Source organism: Trachurus japonicus, chromosome 9 (assembly GCF_045865225.1).
Source record: "Trachurus japonicus isolate A0001 chromosome 9, Traja_1.0".
NCBI lineage: Eukaryota > Metazoa > Chordata > Actinopteri > Carangiformes > Carangidae > Trachurus > Trachurus japonicus.
In genome coordinates this window covers 33,467,727-33,480,554 of record NC_140915.1, presented here as the reverse complement: position 1 = coordinate 33,480,554, position 12,828 = coordinate 33,467,727, and the positions used below count along the sequence as shown (strand labels likewise).

The window sequence follows — 12,828 nt, the reverse complement described above, 5'->3', positions numbered from 1 at the left end:
GGACAAGAAAAAGTTTCTTAGCGAGTATATGGGGGACTTTATTGATCACGTCTGACAAAAAGAAAAGATACTTCCACGCCTCTGCTTCCCTACAGGAGAAGTTAATGGGCAGGCCGCCCAGACTAGAAAAAGCCAGCTCTACATTTATCTGTTGGACAGCAGGACAGCGGGGGAGACCATGCCAGAATGGTTAGAGTCCTTGTAGGCTGCGAGCTTAAGATTTCAAGGTCAGAGAGACACATAAAAATGTAATACACTGTATGCTGGAGAGATGTAAGACGTAAGATTTAAAATACTACAGTGAAGATTTATTACCAACACTGAGGTTAGAGTCTCCAGCAGTGAGAATAGGAGTGGTTGAACTAGCAGTTCAAAGGCACTCAGGAGCCTGAAACAGATGTGTTCTGTGGATTACTGGGTGTAAAAGAGCTGGAAATGGTCACGGTGAGGAAGGTGGAATGGGGGGGAAAAGAGGAGGTGGAGGATTTTGCACTTAACGCGACAGACTCTCAGGACAAGGACAGAGCAGCAGGTTGCAATGACAGAGCGGTGCAGCTGAGTGATCCAAATGCCATGGCGCTGACTGTCTATTTCCAGAGGTGTTACATACACAAACACCAAAGATGAGCTAGAGAAAAATCAATATGATACAGAAAATACCAAGCAGGAGGAGGCAAGGTGATGTTATCATCTGTTGCCTTTCTGAACACATGTTTACAGTTAAAGAGCTCTGAAGTAAATTCATTATCTCATTGCTAGGAGGAGGAAATGCGTACAGATGTTCTGTTTTAGATGTTAACAGATCTCATTAGCAGACTTTGATTTTATTTTACTGGGGCTGACGAAGTTGGGGATTATCTCTTCCATGTGTTTCTCAAATAATTACCTCTATCAAATGCAATGCTCGCGCTTGTTGGTGAATTAATAATATCCTTCTGGCAGAGACTGCGCTTTATCTCCCTCATACAGACAGATCTCAAGAGAACAATGAGGAGGATCCTTGTTTCCTACAGCCAGCTGCCTCTCTGGGGTGTCAAGAGCATCAGGCATTTCTGTGTGAGCTCCCTCTCTGGGGTGTCAAGAGCTTCAGGCACTTCTGTGTGAGCACCTCTGAGGCCTGGTACAGTCTGTCTCCCTGCCGGTGTGTGACTCCTGTGGAAAGAGAGGGCTAGTGTGGCTTCATCTTCCTCTTCCTGTGCTTCATGGTGCACCTCAGACATCTCTGTCCTTTATCTGCCAGCAGCAGCCTGTAATTAGGATTCCTCTCCCAGCAGGCCTTGATGCTGAGGAAAGCAGATGTGGCTCACTGAGGCAGCAGGCAGACTGATGTTCCAGCTGTTGCTCCACACATTACGCAAAGTCCTCACCTTCTCTCTCCGAGCTTGTTACCATGGCACAACTCCACACAAACAATACCTGTTTGCATGGGCTTGTCAGAGGGTAAAGTATCCATCAGTGCATTGGCGGATATATACACCAACACTCAGTGAGTGTTTTGATAAAAGAACAAGTTCTCCACATTCTTGCCTCCTTGTTTGCACTGAAATGTTAAAATATATAGACAACAGCGTGTCTCTGGGTGCTGTGATAAAAAGAAGCTTTACCTTTTTGAGATGGAAAAGATGTTTTCCCCTTCTTTGACAGCTAAGAGTCTACAGTGACAGTGAAACTTCTCTTTGATGGTGCACAAATCCACAGATCTGTCCTACATTTAAACCTGAATTTTATTTTTCTATTTCATAAAAACAAACCTTTTAAAAAAAAGACATCCACTTAAAAAAAGTCAGTAAATCTAACCTTTTTCTGAACACCACATCTTTTTATATTTTCAATGGCTGAATCATCTAAATCTTTTCATACCTTCAGCAGGGCAAGGGATGACGACCTTGCTGTTGGCTACTCTTTCCATGATGGCATCTCCAGGTTCTGCAAAGGAGGGGGCCTCTGTGAGGACAGAAAAAAACATGTTTAGTGCTGGATCAGAGTACAGGGGCAGTTGATGCAGTGGGTAGTAAACTGAATGTGAAGACTGTTGGTCATACACAGTAGTTTAGTGAGGAAAAGCCCTCAGGGGATCCAAGCCTGGGCTGAGCATCAGTAAAACAGATCATCTCTGTGATCACGGAAATTATTCTTATTTCTGCTCACAAGACAAGACTCTTGGTTTCTCACTTCTGTGTCCTAAACCTCTGATTAATATTACACTCAGGCTTGCTACAACCACCTCCTTGACCAGGAAGCTGACCCATGGGGGGCTAGAGAGGAACTGAATCAGCATCTAATACCCATAGTCGCTGAGTAACTATATTTCATCAGTTACAGTAGAGACTTTGAGATCACAATCTCTGTTTCAGGGGAGACCTGAAAACAAACAACATTTATAGCTGGACACACACACACACAATCACCAAACAAACAGCAACAACAACACGTGTTAAACCAGACAACCAACAGTTGAGACAAGAATAGAAATAACAGAAGTAATTACAAGCGTCGTAAAGAACATCAGATGGTAAAGATTTAAAATCTTCAAGGGTTATAAAAACTAATCAACCTTGAGTGCAGTGTTCAGTTCAACCCATGCACGTGATGTTACTCACATTTTAAGTCTATAATTAAGTTGGAACATCAGGAAGGAAGGAGGAGGACTGAAGAAGGTCTGGTTTAGACTGGAAGTAGGGGCTTATTAATCATTTGCATTTAAGTGGATACGGACATTCTGATTAGGAAGAATGTTATTTATGTTGTAACATAAACAGTAATGGACCCATGATAGAGCCCTGCAGCACACCTATAGCAAGAAGGTTTGACCTGTGGTGGCTGTAACAGTCTAAACTCTCAACTTAAACAAGTTGTTCAGGTTTAAGGGACTGCTTTTTTTAGCAGCCATTTTTTAGCTTTCAAAAACTCACAATCTGACATTCACTCTGAGTTTCCACTGTGGTTGACCATCTCCACTCTCCAGCTCTCCTTTTACATTCATGACAAAACTGTTTCTGACACGTATTCACTAACTGTGAACAACCCAGTGCAACACAATGAATGTCTTCTTGTGGAGTTGTGTGTAAATGTACACAGATATATTTGTCTGCTTCCTTTGTGACAGTTGGGCGACACTCTGCATCAACCTGTTCTTTTCTAGTATAAGTGGGTCATTCTCCCAGCAGCATGAAGCCACTGTACCTCAAAAGAATGCAAAACTGGGAAACTGTCAGTGTATATAAATCATCATATGGGCAGAGGTACAAAATGTTTTTTTTAAACTGATCTTAGAAAGCGTTATATATAGACTAGATTCAGAGAGTTAAAGGGACAACGAGGAGTTTCTATTTGGTTATAAAAAAGTCTCACGTTAATGTGGATGAATCTCCGCTACCCACACTTGTTAATGGGCCCATTTTCGATAAATATATCGTTTTGTCTCTATCGTTATTTTGTTATTATTAGTGGTTTACTCTCGGTTTCGCGGCGAGTCATGAGAATAACGCCGCCGAATCGCCGTTTATGGTCGGAACTACGACGGTATCTGATCGTCTTCGAACCTCTGACTTTCATTGTTGATGAATGAAAACATGAGTCTGTCTTGCGCCGGTCAAAGAATTTCACGGTGCGCGAAGGCTCATAAATGTAGTGTGAAAATGCTTCGCTTTTCCAAAACTCCTTGTTGTCCCTTTAAATGACAATATTGCAGAGATTTGTTATGAGCATGAACAATCAAGATGTAAAGAACTGATTCACCAAGAATTTCCAGCTTGATCTCTAAGGTCTCCTGTCCAGCGCTGTTCTTGGCCACACACTGGTAGGTGCCCTGGTCAGCAAGGCTGACCTGCTGGATCCTGAAGGGTGAAGTGTTCTTGACCCCAACAGGAAGTCCATTATGAAACCAGCTGACCTCGGGGGTTGGCTCTCCCTGGACCACACACGGCAGAGTCACTGTCTGGCCGATCAGGGCTTTCAGGAGGGAGGGTGCTGTCTGAATTCTGGGCTTAGCTGAGAACAACAACAAAATACACTAAATACATCTGTTACACAACTATTCATTTACATATCTCACATGTTTTGCATAATGGTAGAAGCGACATATTCACAGCATTTTGAAACTCGAGCTGTAAGACTTGTAATGAGCTCAACTTCCTGGCGAGGCCCCACAGAATTACCTTGGATGTGTAAATTGTAGCCTATGGACACGTTGCCTGCTGGGTTCTCTGCAGTGCAGGTGTACAGTTTACTATCAATCAGGCGCACATCAGTGATCTTCAGAGAGCCTGAAGGCAAAACAGTGAACCTGGGGAGTGGTTAGGGGTCAAGGGCAAAGGGATGGAGAAAACACAACACTTCATGAGTCACTGGAGATATACAGCCGCTGTGTTTTGGCAGGTGTCCCTGTTTTGAAGCAATATTTTCCTCCAGTGCCCTGCTTTCATTCTGAGGCATGCATCTATATGAGCATATAAATAGTAAGATGTTTACAAAGGCTGCTCAGTGTTAATAGTATTGGGCAGCCAGTATTACTGTATATATATCTCTAATGTACATTTTGATATAAACCTTGATAGTTGTGTGTCTGTGAAGGACAACTTTCAAGATGCAGTTTTACTTCTGTTGCTATTTTTAATAGAAGCAGAGTGGATGAAAACATTTCCTGTGAACAGCTTCAGACTGTATATTCCCAGTACAGTTACTACCTCAGGGTTATTAATATGTAAAATAATCAGATCATTTGTGCACTGTTTTGTACTTTATGCTCTTAAAAAGTGGTTTGCTGAACCCTAAATACAAAACAAGCACTAGAAAATACAGAAATACCCCACATGGAAAGAACCTATAGGTTTTAATATAGGTTTGAATATATGTGACATACATAAAATATATGAAACCTATATGCAGTTGTGCATATATGCACCATATATATATGCGTAAATATGAAAACGGCCAATTTTATGTATGTCACTATTCAAACCTATATTAAAACCTATAGGTTCTTTCTGTGTGGGACAACAGTTGAAATGTAATGTGAAGCTGTTGATGGTATCCTGGTGTCTGTATTGTTTAATTGCAATGAAGACAAACGGATCTGTCTTAGATGGAAGTTATCTTAACAGGCACGCACTAAGTGGAGTTTGGGCCTCAGCCAGGGCCTTGTAATCTCCCCAGTGAGTTGTTACTTTCACAATTACCATTGTCCAGGGTAATTATAGAGTAAAAGTGTAGCCAAAGTTTGACCTGCTGATGTCAACATGGGAAAGGTCATAGGCTAAAAAAAAAATCAATGCATTTCTTCCTGCTGGGAACAATCATCTTTGCAGCAACTGTGGCCTTACTACTATACAGATCCTTTAAAATCAAAAGCTTGGCCTGATGGTGGCGCTGTGGGAAGCAGTTGATGCCAAACTAAACAGTTTTTTGGGTGACAAACACAAGTGGACGGATGGATGGATGGATGGATGGATGGAGGGGATGGATGGATGGATGGATGGATGGATGGATGGATGGATGGATGGATGGATGGATGGATGGATGGCTGTATCACACACTACCCTTGTCTCTAAAAATATGTTTTGCAGGAAAAACAACAGCAGAGGTTGAGTGTAGGTTAAAGTAGTTAAATGTAGGTCAGCCACTTGAAAGGACTGTGAGGTAACCTGAACAGCACCAGAAGCTATCCAGCTGTATAAATGCATCATATACACAGATGTAAACACACAGCTCTATGATTTATCTTGGATAAGAGTGTCTGCTAAGCAACTACATTATAACAATAACATGTTCATGTAAATGGAAATGGGCTGGAGGCACAAAGAGCTCTCTATTTTAGCTGCACATATGGTGTAACGTCGCTCCCCCACCTCCTCAAACAGTCGAAGGAGAAGCAGCAACATTCTGACTCTGCAGTGGTCAATCTGCGCTCAGACTGCAGCGCGGCTTATTCTAAGGTTATTTTGCATGAAGTCTATCCTTCTGTCCCCAACCTGTGACAAATGCAAAGTAAAGAATGGTACGTTGCTACATTTATTTTGGAGTTGTCCAGTCATCTGTACATTCTGGTCAAAGATTTTTTCTTTTTTTTCTGAGGTATTCCACAGCTCATTTAACAGAGACTTAGCCCTTTTTGGATCTTCAGTGGACTCATTAAAGCAGAAGTAAGCGATCCGGTCATTTTGGCTAACTTCCTGTCAGCCGATGGAGTTAGCAGTCCCCGCCCTCGTCCCTATGTCACCACATTCATGCGCAGGTGTAGTAGCTAATGGGGATCTTAATAAAATCAAATCAATCAAATCAAATCCCTTGGCTGCACACACAGAGAGGACCGCCCCTTTATGCCGTTCTCTCTCCTCATTGGATAAAGGCTGTAGGATACAAGGAAAGTTTTCTCCTCGGCTTACAGCAGAGCAGAGTGACTGACAGACCCGCGTTTCAGACCAAACACTCTATATAAGTGATTGCCGTTGGAATATATAACTATTTAAGACTTATATTAACACAAATATTCCGCTTACTTCTGCTTTAACTCTTCCCTTCTACACCCAATCTGCACTATCAATGGGTACAGTGCTGGCCAAGAAACTCATACTTGCAGAATGGAAGACATCAAATCCACCATCTTTTCAAAACTGGCTGCATGAACTTGTCTCAGTTATACATAATGGAGAAATTGTGATACAGTGGACAATCCAATCAAAGCACATGGGAGGACTCCTGGGGCCCTGTGATGAAATATCTTGGCTGCAAAATTGGTGAATGTATGAATTATCGTTATTATTATTATCTAGTTTTTTAATTTTATTTTTTTATATTTATTTAAATTTTCTATTTTTGAGGGGATTTTTTTTACTTCATGTAAACTTCTCTCCATGGATGTGTGAATGTGTGTGTGAGTGTAGAATGTGAGGGGATTGTTTCGTTTTTATTGTTTTTTGTTTTGTCTTGCTTTGTTTCTTGTCTGTTTGTTTGTTAGGTTTTTTTTTCCTTTTTCCTCTGTTTGTCTTTGTCACATGTTTTGCTTGGTGTTATTTTTGAATGAAAAAGAATATCTGCAGTGCCACGGTGACAACTGACTGACACAAGCTGGAGCACACAGGACATGAACCACCCCTCTCCCCATCCATCACTCCACACATTGGTGTCAAGTCATCTGTGTACACAGTCTGACACAAAGACTTAACTGGGACAAATTGGTCTCGATTGAAAAGTCCACTGACCCTGTGCCCCCCCCCCCGCCCACTCTTCTGTATTTCTGCTACTGAGCTAAATTCATGTCTGTGGCAGAAATTTTACCGCCCACTGATTTAAGTTATTTCAACAATCAGTGCCCCCTGGTCATTTCTTCTGACCCACAGAGTGTAGCTGGAGAGGATGAGTCTGTTTCCGCTGCTCCTGCATATGCAAAGCAATGGCTGCTGTGGGGGTAGTTCACAGAGATGTGTTATTCTCATCAGACTGGACTAGTAAAGAGTCAGCATGTTGTTTTACTGCTCAGGCACCCCAGGGAATCCCAACATCAGGCAGACAGGGCTTGTATCTCTTCCCCTGTCAGTTCGTTTTCCTCCCCTCTTCCTGGCACCCCCCACTCCACCCCCACCATTTCGCTCTCGCTGGCCCCACTCGGGTAATACTGTATCAGAGAGTCACCGCAGCTTTCAACCCCCTCCCTCCCTCCCGTCATCCTTCCAGCTACCCAAAACCATTCTGTCTGGTGTCTGGCCCGGAGAGTGTGTCTGTCATCTATCCAGTCTGTGTCCCGAGTCAGCCCGCCTTGTCTGCACCCATAGTGACCACACATGAAAGCTGGGGAATCAGTGAACCATGAGGGGACCAGATGTTCCTCCTCAGTTTAGCCAACAAGTGAAGCCCTCACACAGCTCTTCAGTGCTGCCTAACTGCTCTTGAACAGGCATTACCAAATAAACTCCAAACATTAGCAGCAGCCCTGACTGGCAGCCAGCTCCGCTCATGATCCCTTGTAAAAAAAGCTGAGTCAGATGTTAGCCGAGTCAGGGGGAAGGTATGGTGAGAATGTTTGTCTGTTGTTACACGATGTTTAACCGATTTTACAGCATCATTGCTAGACTGAGGTAAGACTTCCCCTTACCCAGCTGTGACCGGGGGGATGGGATGCCCGTTTCTGCTCCATGTGACAAGTGGGGACGGACTCCCCTGGGCTTCACATGGGAGGACGACCTCTGTTCCCACCTCTGCAGCCATCTTCACCGTGTTGTCATGGCCACTGACGCCCATTATCTTCGGCATGGCTGGAGAAGAGGGAGAGAATTTGTAAGAAAACCATACAGGCTCTTTTCTTTAATCTCTATGTTACCTGTGGTCACAGAGTTTGTTACATTAAAACCCTCCTGTTGTCCAGCTGGGTCAAGGAAGGAAGGATGGACAAAGGAAAAGTAGGAAGGAAGGAAGGAAGGAAAGACAAAGGGAAATATGGGAGGAAGAAGGAAAGATAGACGGAGGGAAGGAACAGATTGGGTCAAAAAGGATGGAAGAAGGAAGGAAGGGAGGGAGGGATGGAGAGGGAGGGGAAGATTATTGTGGAAGAAGGAAGGGAAAAAGGAAGGACAGAAAGATGGAGGGAGGGAACAGATTTGTTCAAGGAAGGAAGAAGGGAAAGGAGGAAGGGAAAGGGAAGGAAAGAAAAATGGAGGGTCAATTGGATCAAAAGAGGAAGGAAGAAGAAGTAAGGACGAAAGGAGGGAAGGAAGGAGGGAAGGAAGGAAGGAAGGAAGGAAGGAAGGAAGGAAGGAAGGAAAGCAAGGCAAGATAATTTTATTTGTATAGCCCGTTTTTACAAACAGTTTGTCTCAAAGGGCTCTACATGGCATCATACATAGGAAGGATGGAGGGAGGGAGGGAACAAATTGGGTCAATTTGACCCAGAAAGACAACAAGAGGGTTAAACACTGATAGGTTTGGGTGACTGACGCTAAATCTGTTTGCCTTACTGTTGACACTGAGCTGGATCTCCCGGCTGGCGTAGCCCACAGGACTGGTGGCAGTGCAGATGTAGATACCTGCGTCCTCAGCAGTGGGGTGTTGGATGTGGAGGAACCCATCGGGATCAGACTGAAGAGAGGAGCTGTCCCTTGGCAGAGGCTGCCTCCCCTGGAGGAACAGCAGGCATAAGACCAGAGAGAACTCACAGGAGAAAAGCTGTCTGCATAACGGTGGAGGTACACCCAGCTTAGTTTCAGGTTTACAGCCCGACCTTTGATGTCTAATATAATTACTGAGCGCCCCTTTAACTCACTCTGCATCCACATTACATGCACGCGAGAACGCAGTCTGCTGTACACGAACATGCTTTGAGCATAAAATAGCTTTTACAGATTCACTTTCATCTGACAAGGGAGGAAATTTACTTGACTCTGGAGCACTCTGAAGATGTTTGGGGAAAAAAGCAAGGAAAATAAAATCTGGCTCATTTCAACAAAATGTACGAAACAACGGCACGATGACTTCACTCAGTAATGTTGACTATGTAATGGTGTCATCTGTTTATTTCTTCATGGGAAAGGACAAATCACTGCCTGAATTCATCATGTTTACAATAACAACAGCTTGAAGAGAAATCATTTGATTGTGCTTTATATGATCATAATGTAGTCTCATACATTTTCCTTAAGTGTTGTGTTCGAAGGTTCTGTAAGAAAGGTTTTAAATAGATTTCTTAGGTACAATAAAATACTGTGTGATTTCTCAGCCACGCAGCGGTATGGCAATGTTGCTATGGTTACATCCTTCCTTTTCAGATTAATCAAGTCGTGATTGCAGAGCAAAGTGTTATTGTTGGTGATGTTTTTCTAGTGCTCTGACTAGAAAGAGAAACCGTGTTGTTAGACTGATATGACAATAAGAACATTAGAATGAAGATATAAATAACTATATTTATGTAAATTCAATCAAAATAAGAAACCCTGTTCATTAATAGATTAGGTTAAGTTTTAACCTAAGTTAAAGTAGTAAATCATAGGACAATGAATTATTAGATGAAGATGATGACTATTATCATCACTATCATTATTCTCATGCTGATTACATTAATAGCCCACAGATGAACGGAGAAATTAAACTCAGCAAAATGTACAGCTACATCACCATAACAGGACTGCAACATGCATGATATAGTCATCATTTTATTTACAAAGTCTTAATGATGATTCATTTTAAGCTGAACGGAGGCCAAATGTGATCCTCTCTAGATGATGTTGTGGGAATCAGATCTGCCCAATTAGTCACACATGAGTGTGCGGGACGCAGCCAAAAGCAATCATTAAAAAAATGTGGATTGGGGCCACAAGTGTGACATCCTACCTTGGACCAGACAACACTTGGCTTGGGAACGCCGCTGGCCTCGCATGACAGTGTGACGTCTACGCCCTCATTGGCTATGTAGTGGTACGGACCAGCGTTGATCTCAGGGGGCACTGTGGAAGAAGTAGGTCACAAAACACAGCTGTCTGACTGGCCGTGAAGGAGCTGGGCCTGCGGCATTATCACCGGCCTTAGCCAACCAGCAGCATGAGAGCTGGAGGCATTTCTTCATTACAAACTGATGATGAACCGTAATCTAGCCTGTCTGTCATTACATGCCTAGGAACAAAACAACCCTTTCGTCAAAGCAGGCGGTAAATGAACCCTCTCACTATGATGACAGCAGGTGGTCAGCTCATTGAAATATTGTTGTTTTCCACACTGACTCAGCACATACTTGACCTAGACTGTCCAAACCTGCCAGTGTCTCTAGCATGGAGAAACCGTGTTCAGGCCGGGAGACTCAGAGGGATTGTTTTGACATTATGGGAAGGAGGTGAGAGAGTGAGAGGTGTGATGCCACTTTTATGTCAGCATGCTAAATATGAGGTGCGTTCACATTACCACATGCAAACAGCTTTTGCATGCGTCTTGTCATTATTGTGTGTGTCTGTGGTGGCGATGGAACAGCTGTGTGTGGATGCACCAAAAGTTCAAAGTCGTTGAACTTTGACCGATATCTGTGATGACTCTTGTGGGTACATACACTGACAACTGACCACTGCTTGAACTGAGGGATGGATAAAAAATAACTGTTGTTTCTGAATAAGAGATGAGCCACATGCCAAGATGAGACAAAAGAAAGATGTTTGTTTCTGGAAATATCAACATGTAAATGCAGCTACCAGGTTCTCCACTGTGTTAATCAGCAGCTTTAGCTTTGCAGTTTGGTAGTTCTGGAGACTTAACACTAAGACAAACAGTCCAAAAATACATCCACCTGTCAGCACTGCTTAACTTCACTATGTTGTATATTTAAAGTCATACACAAACAAAACTGTATAGCATGGGGATTTGTGGTTTTACAGGGTGATATGCACTAAAATTATTTCTTGACCCAGGAGAATTAGTTAACCTTGGACAGACTAGCTGTTTCCACTGCTGTGTATCCTAAGCTAAGCTCATCATTGGCTGGCTCTAGCTTCATAGCATTAGTGAGGTATTGGTCTTCTCATCTGACACTGGGAAGGAAAGCATGTAAGTTTTATGTCTGACTATTCCTCATCTTACCATGGACCTCCAGGGTGACTGTGATGTTCGTGGAGCCTGCTACATTCACTGCGGTGCAGACATACGTCCCAGCATCCTCTGGGGTGGCTCTTTCAAGGTATAAACTGCCATCACTCCTCAAGAACATCCTCCCATTCAACTGAACCTGAGTGGAAGGAAAATGACTGCTGTCTCACGGGAACACAGAGTATATACTGTATATAAATATAAGGTTAAAGGTACATTGTGTAGGAATTACTTCCATCTAGCGTTGTGGTTGTATATCACAAGCAACTCAATCGTATTTTTCATGCTGCATTCACCTGAAATTGGGCAGACGGCAGACGGACGACAGCCGCTGCATGTAACGACATAAACAAGCCTCTATGTAAACAAGTGGTCCGTCAGCACGAGGCAAAACAATACACGTGACAATATGTTGTCATGGCGATGTGGTATTGTTTACCTGACCCACGTTTTACCGGCTTTCTCTGGACTTCTGTGACTAAAATGACATCTAGTTTGTTACCGACGGCCGTCTGCCCGACTGCAGGTGAATGCAGCATCAGTGTAACGCTCCATTCCTCAGATCGATTTTCGTGAATAGATAACAGAAGTTACACAATGTCCCTTTAAACACTAGCCAGCCTTACTGGTTTTCCATTGTGGGACCAGTGTCTCTCTGGAAGAGGTATTCCATCCAACAGCATGCAAGGAATGCTTAAGGACTGACCGATGCCAGCGGTAATGGTGGGGGCACCTTGAGCCAAGACAGGGGGCTCTGCAGGGAAAAGGAAGTGCAAAGACATAAATAACAAACAAGAGCCGGAAAATGTGAAAGTATTTTAAGGCTACAATTGGCTTTGGAGCTGCTGCCATTGCTGCCATTGTTTCAAAAAAAGATAAGAGAGCCTCGTACCGAGTCCAGTGACGCTAACTCTGGCCTCGGTTTTGCTGGTTCCAAACTGGTTCTTGGCCTCACAGATGTAGATCCCTTCATCATCCAGCCAGACGCCTGTAGTCAAACACAGAGTCAAACAGAACTAATTTCACACTTCATACATCTGAATCAAGCAGCATCTCTTCACACAGAAAAGAAAAACAGTTTATCTTGAAAAATCCTAGCTAATAGCACTTAAGTCCTCTTCTCAATAATAAGAGGTATTATTGGTTTGACTGAGCTGTAATTAAGAGTTAAAAATAGAAAATAATGGGATTAATGGGTTTGGCTCAGCTGCCAGCCCGCTGACACACATGTTCCAGTCAGTAAAATCCCTGGAGATCACATGTTGGAAGATGTAC

The 12,828-nt window shown here is 43.2% G+C and overlaps 1 protein-coding gene across 1 annotated transcript in view; it reads right to left on the bottom strand.

Annotated features, from left to right (window-relative positions):
• The window catches only part of hmcn2 (hemicentin 2), a 62,558-nt gene that overhangs the window by 32,031 nt on the left and 17,699 nt on the right, over window positions 1-12,828 (bottom strand). The window contains exons 17-25 of the mRNA XM_085787542.1: window positions 12,446-12,541; window positions 12,180-12,307; window positions 11,548-11,692; window positions 10,318-10,430; window positions 8,949-9,108; window positions 8,090-8,249; window positions 4,158-4,285; window positions 3,739-3,990; window positions 1,861-1,944 (exon numbers count right to left, since the gene is read on the bottom strand). Coding sequence (XP_085643668.1) covers window positions 1,861-1,944; window positions 3,739-3,990; window positions 4,158-4,285; window positions 8,090-8,249; window positions 8,949-9,108; window positions 10,318-10,430; window positions 11,548-11,692; window positions 12,180-12,307; window positions 12,446-12,541 — 1,266 coding nt within the window. The remainder of the gene's footprint in view (window positions 1-1,860; window positions 1,945-3,738; window positions 3,991-4,157; window positions 4,286-8,089; window positions 8,250-8,948; window positions 9,109-10,317; window positions 10,431-11,547; window positions 11,693-12,179; window positions 12,308-12,445; window positions 12,542-12,828) is intronic.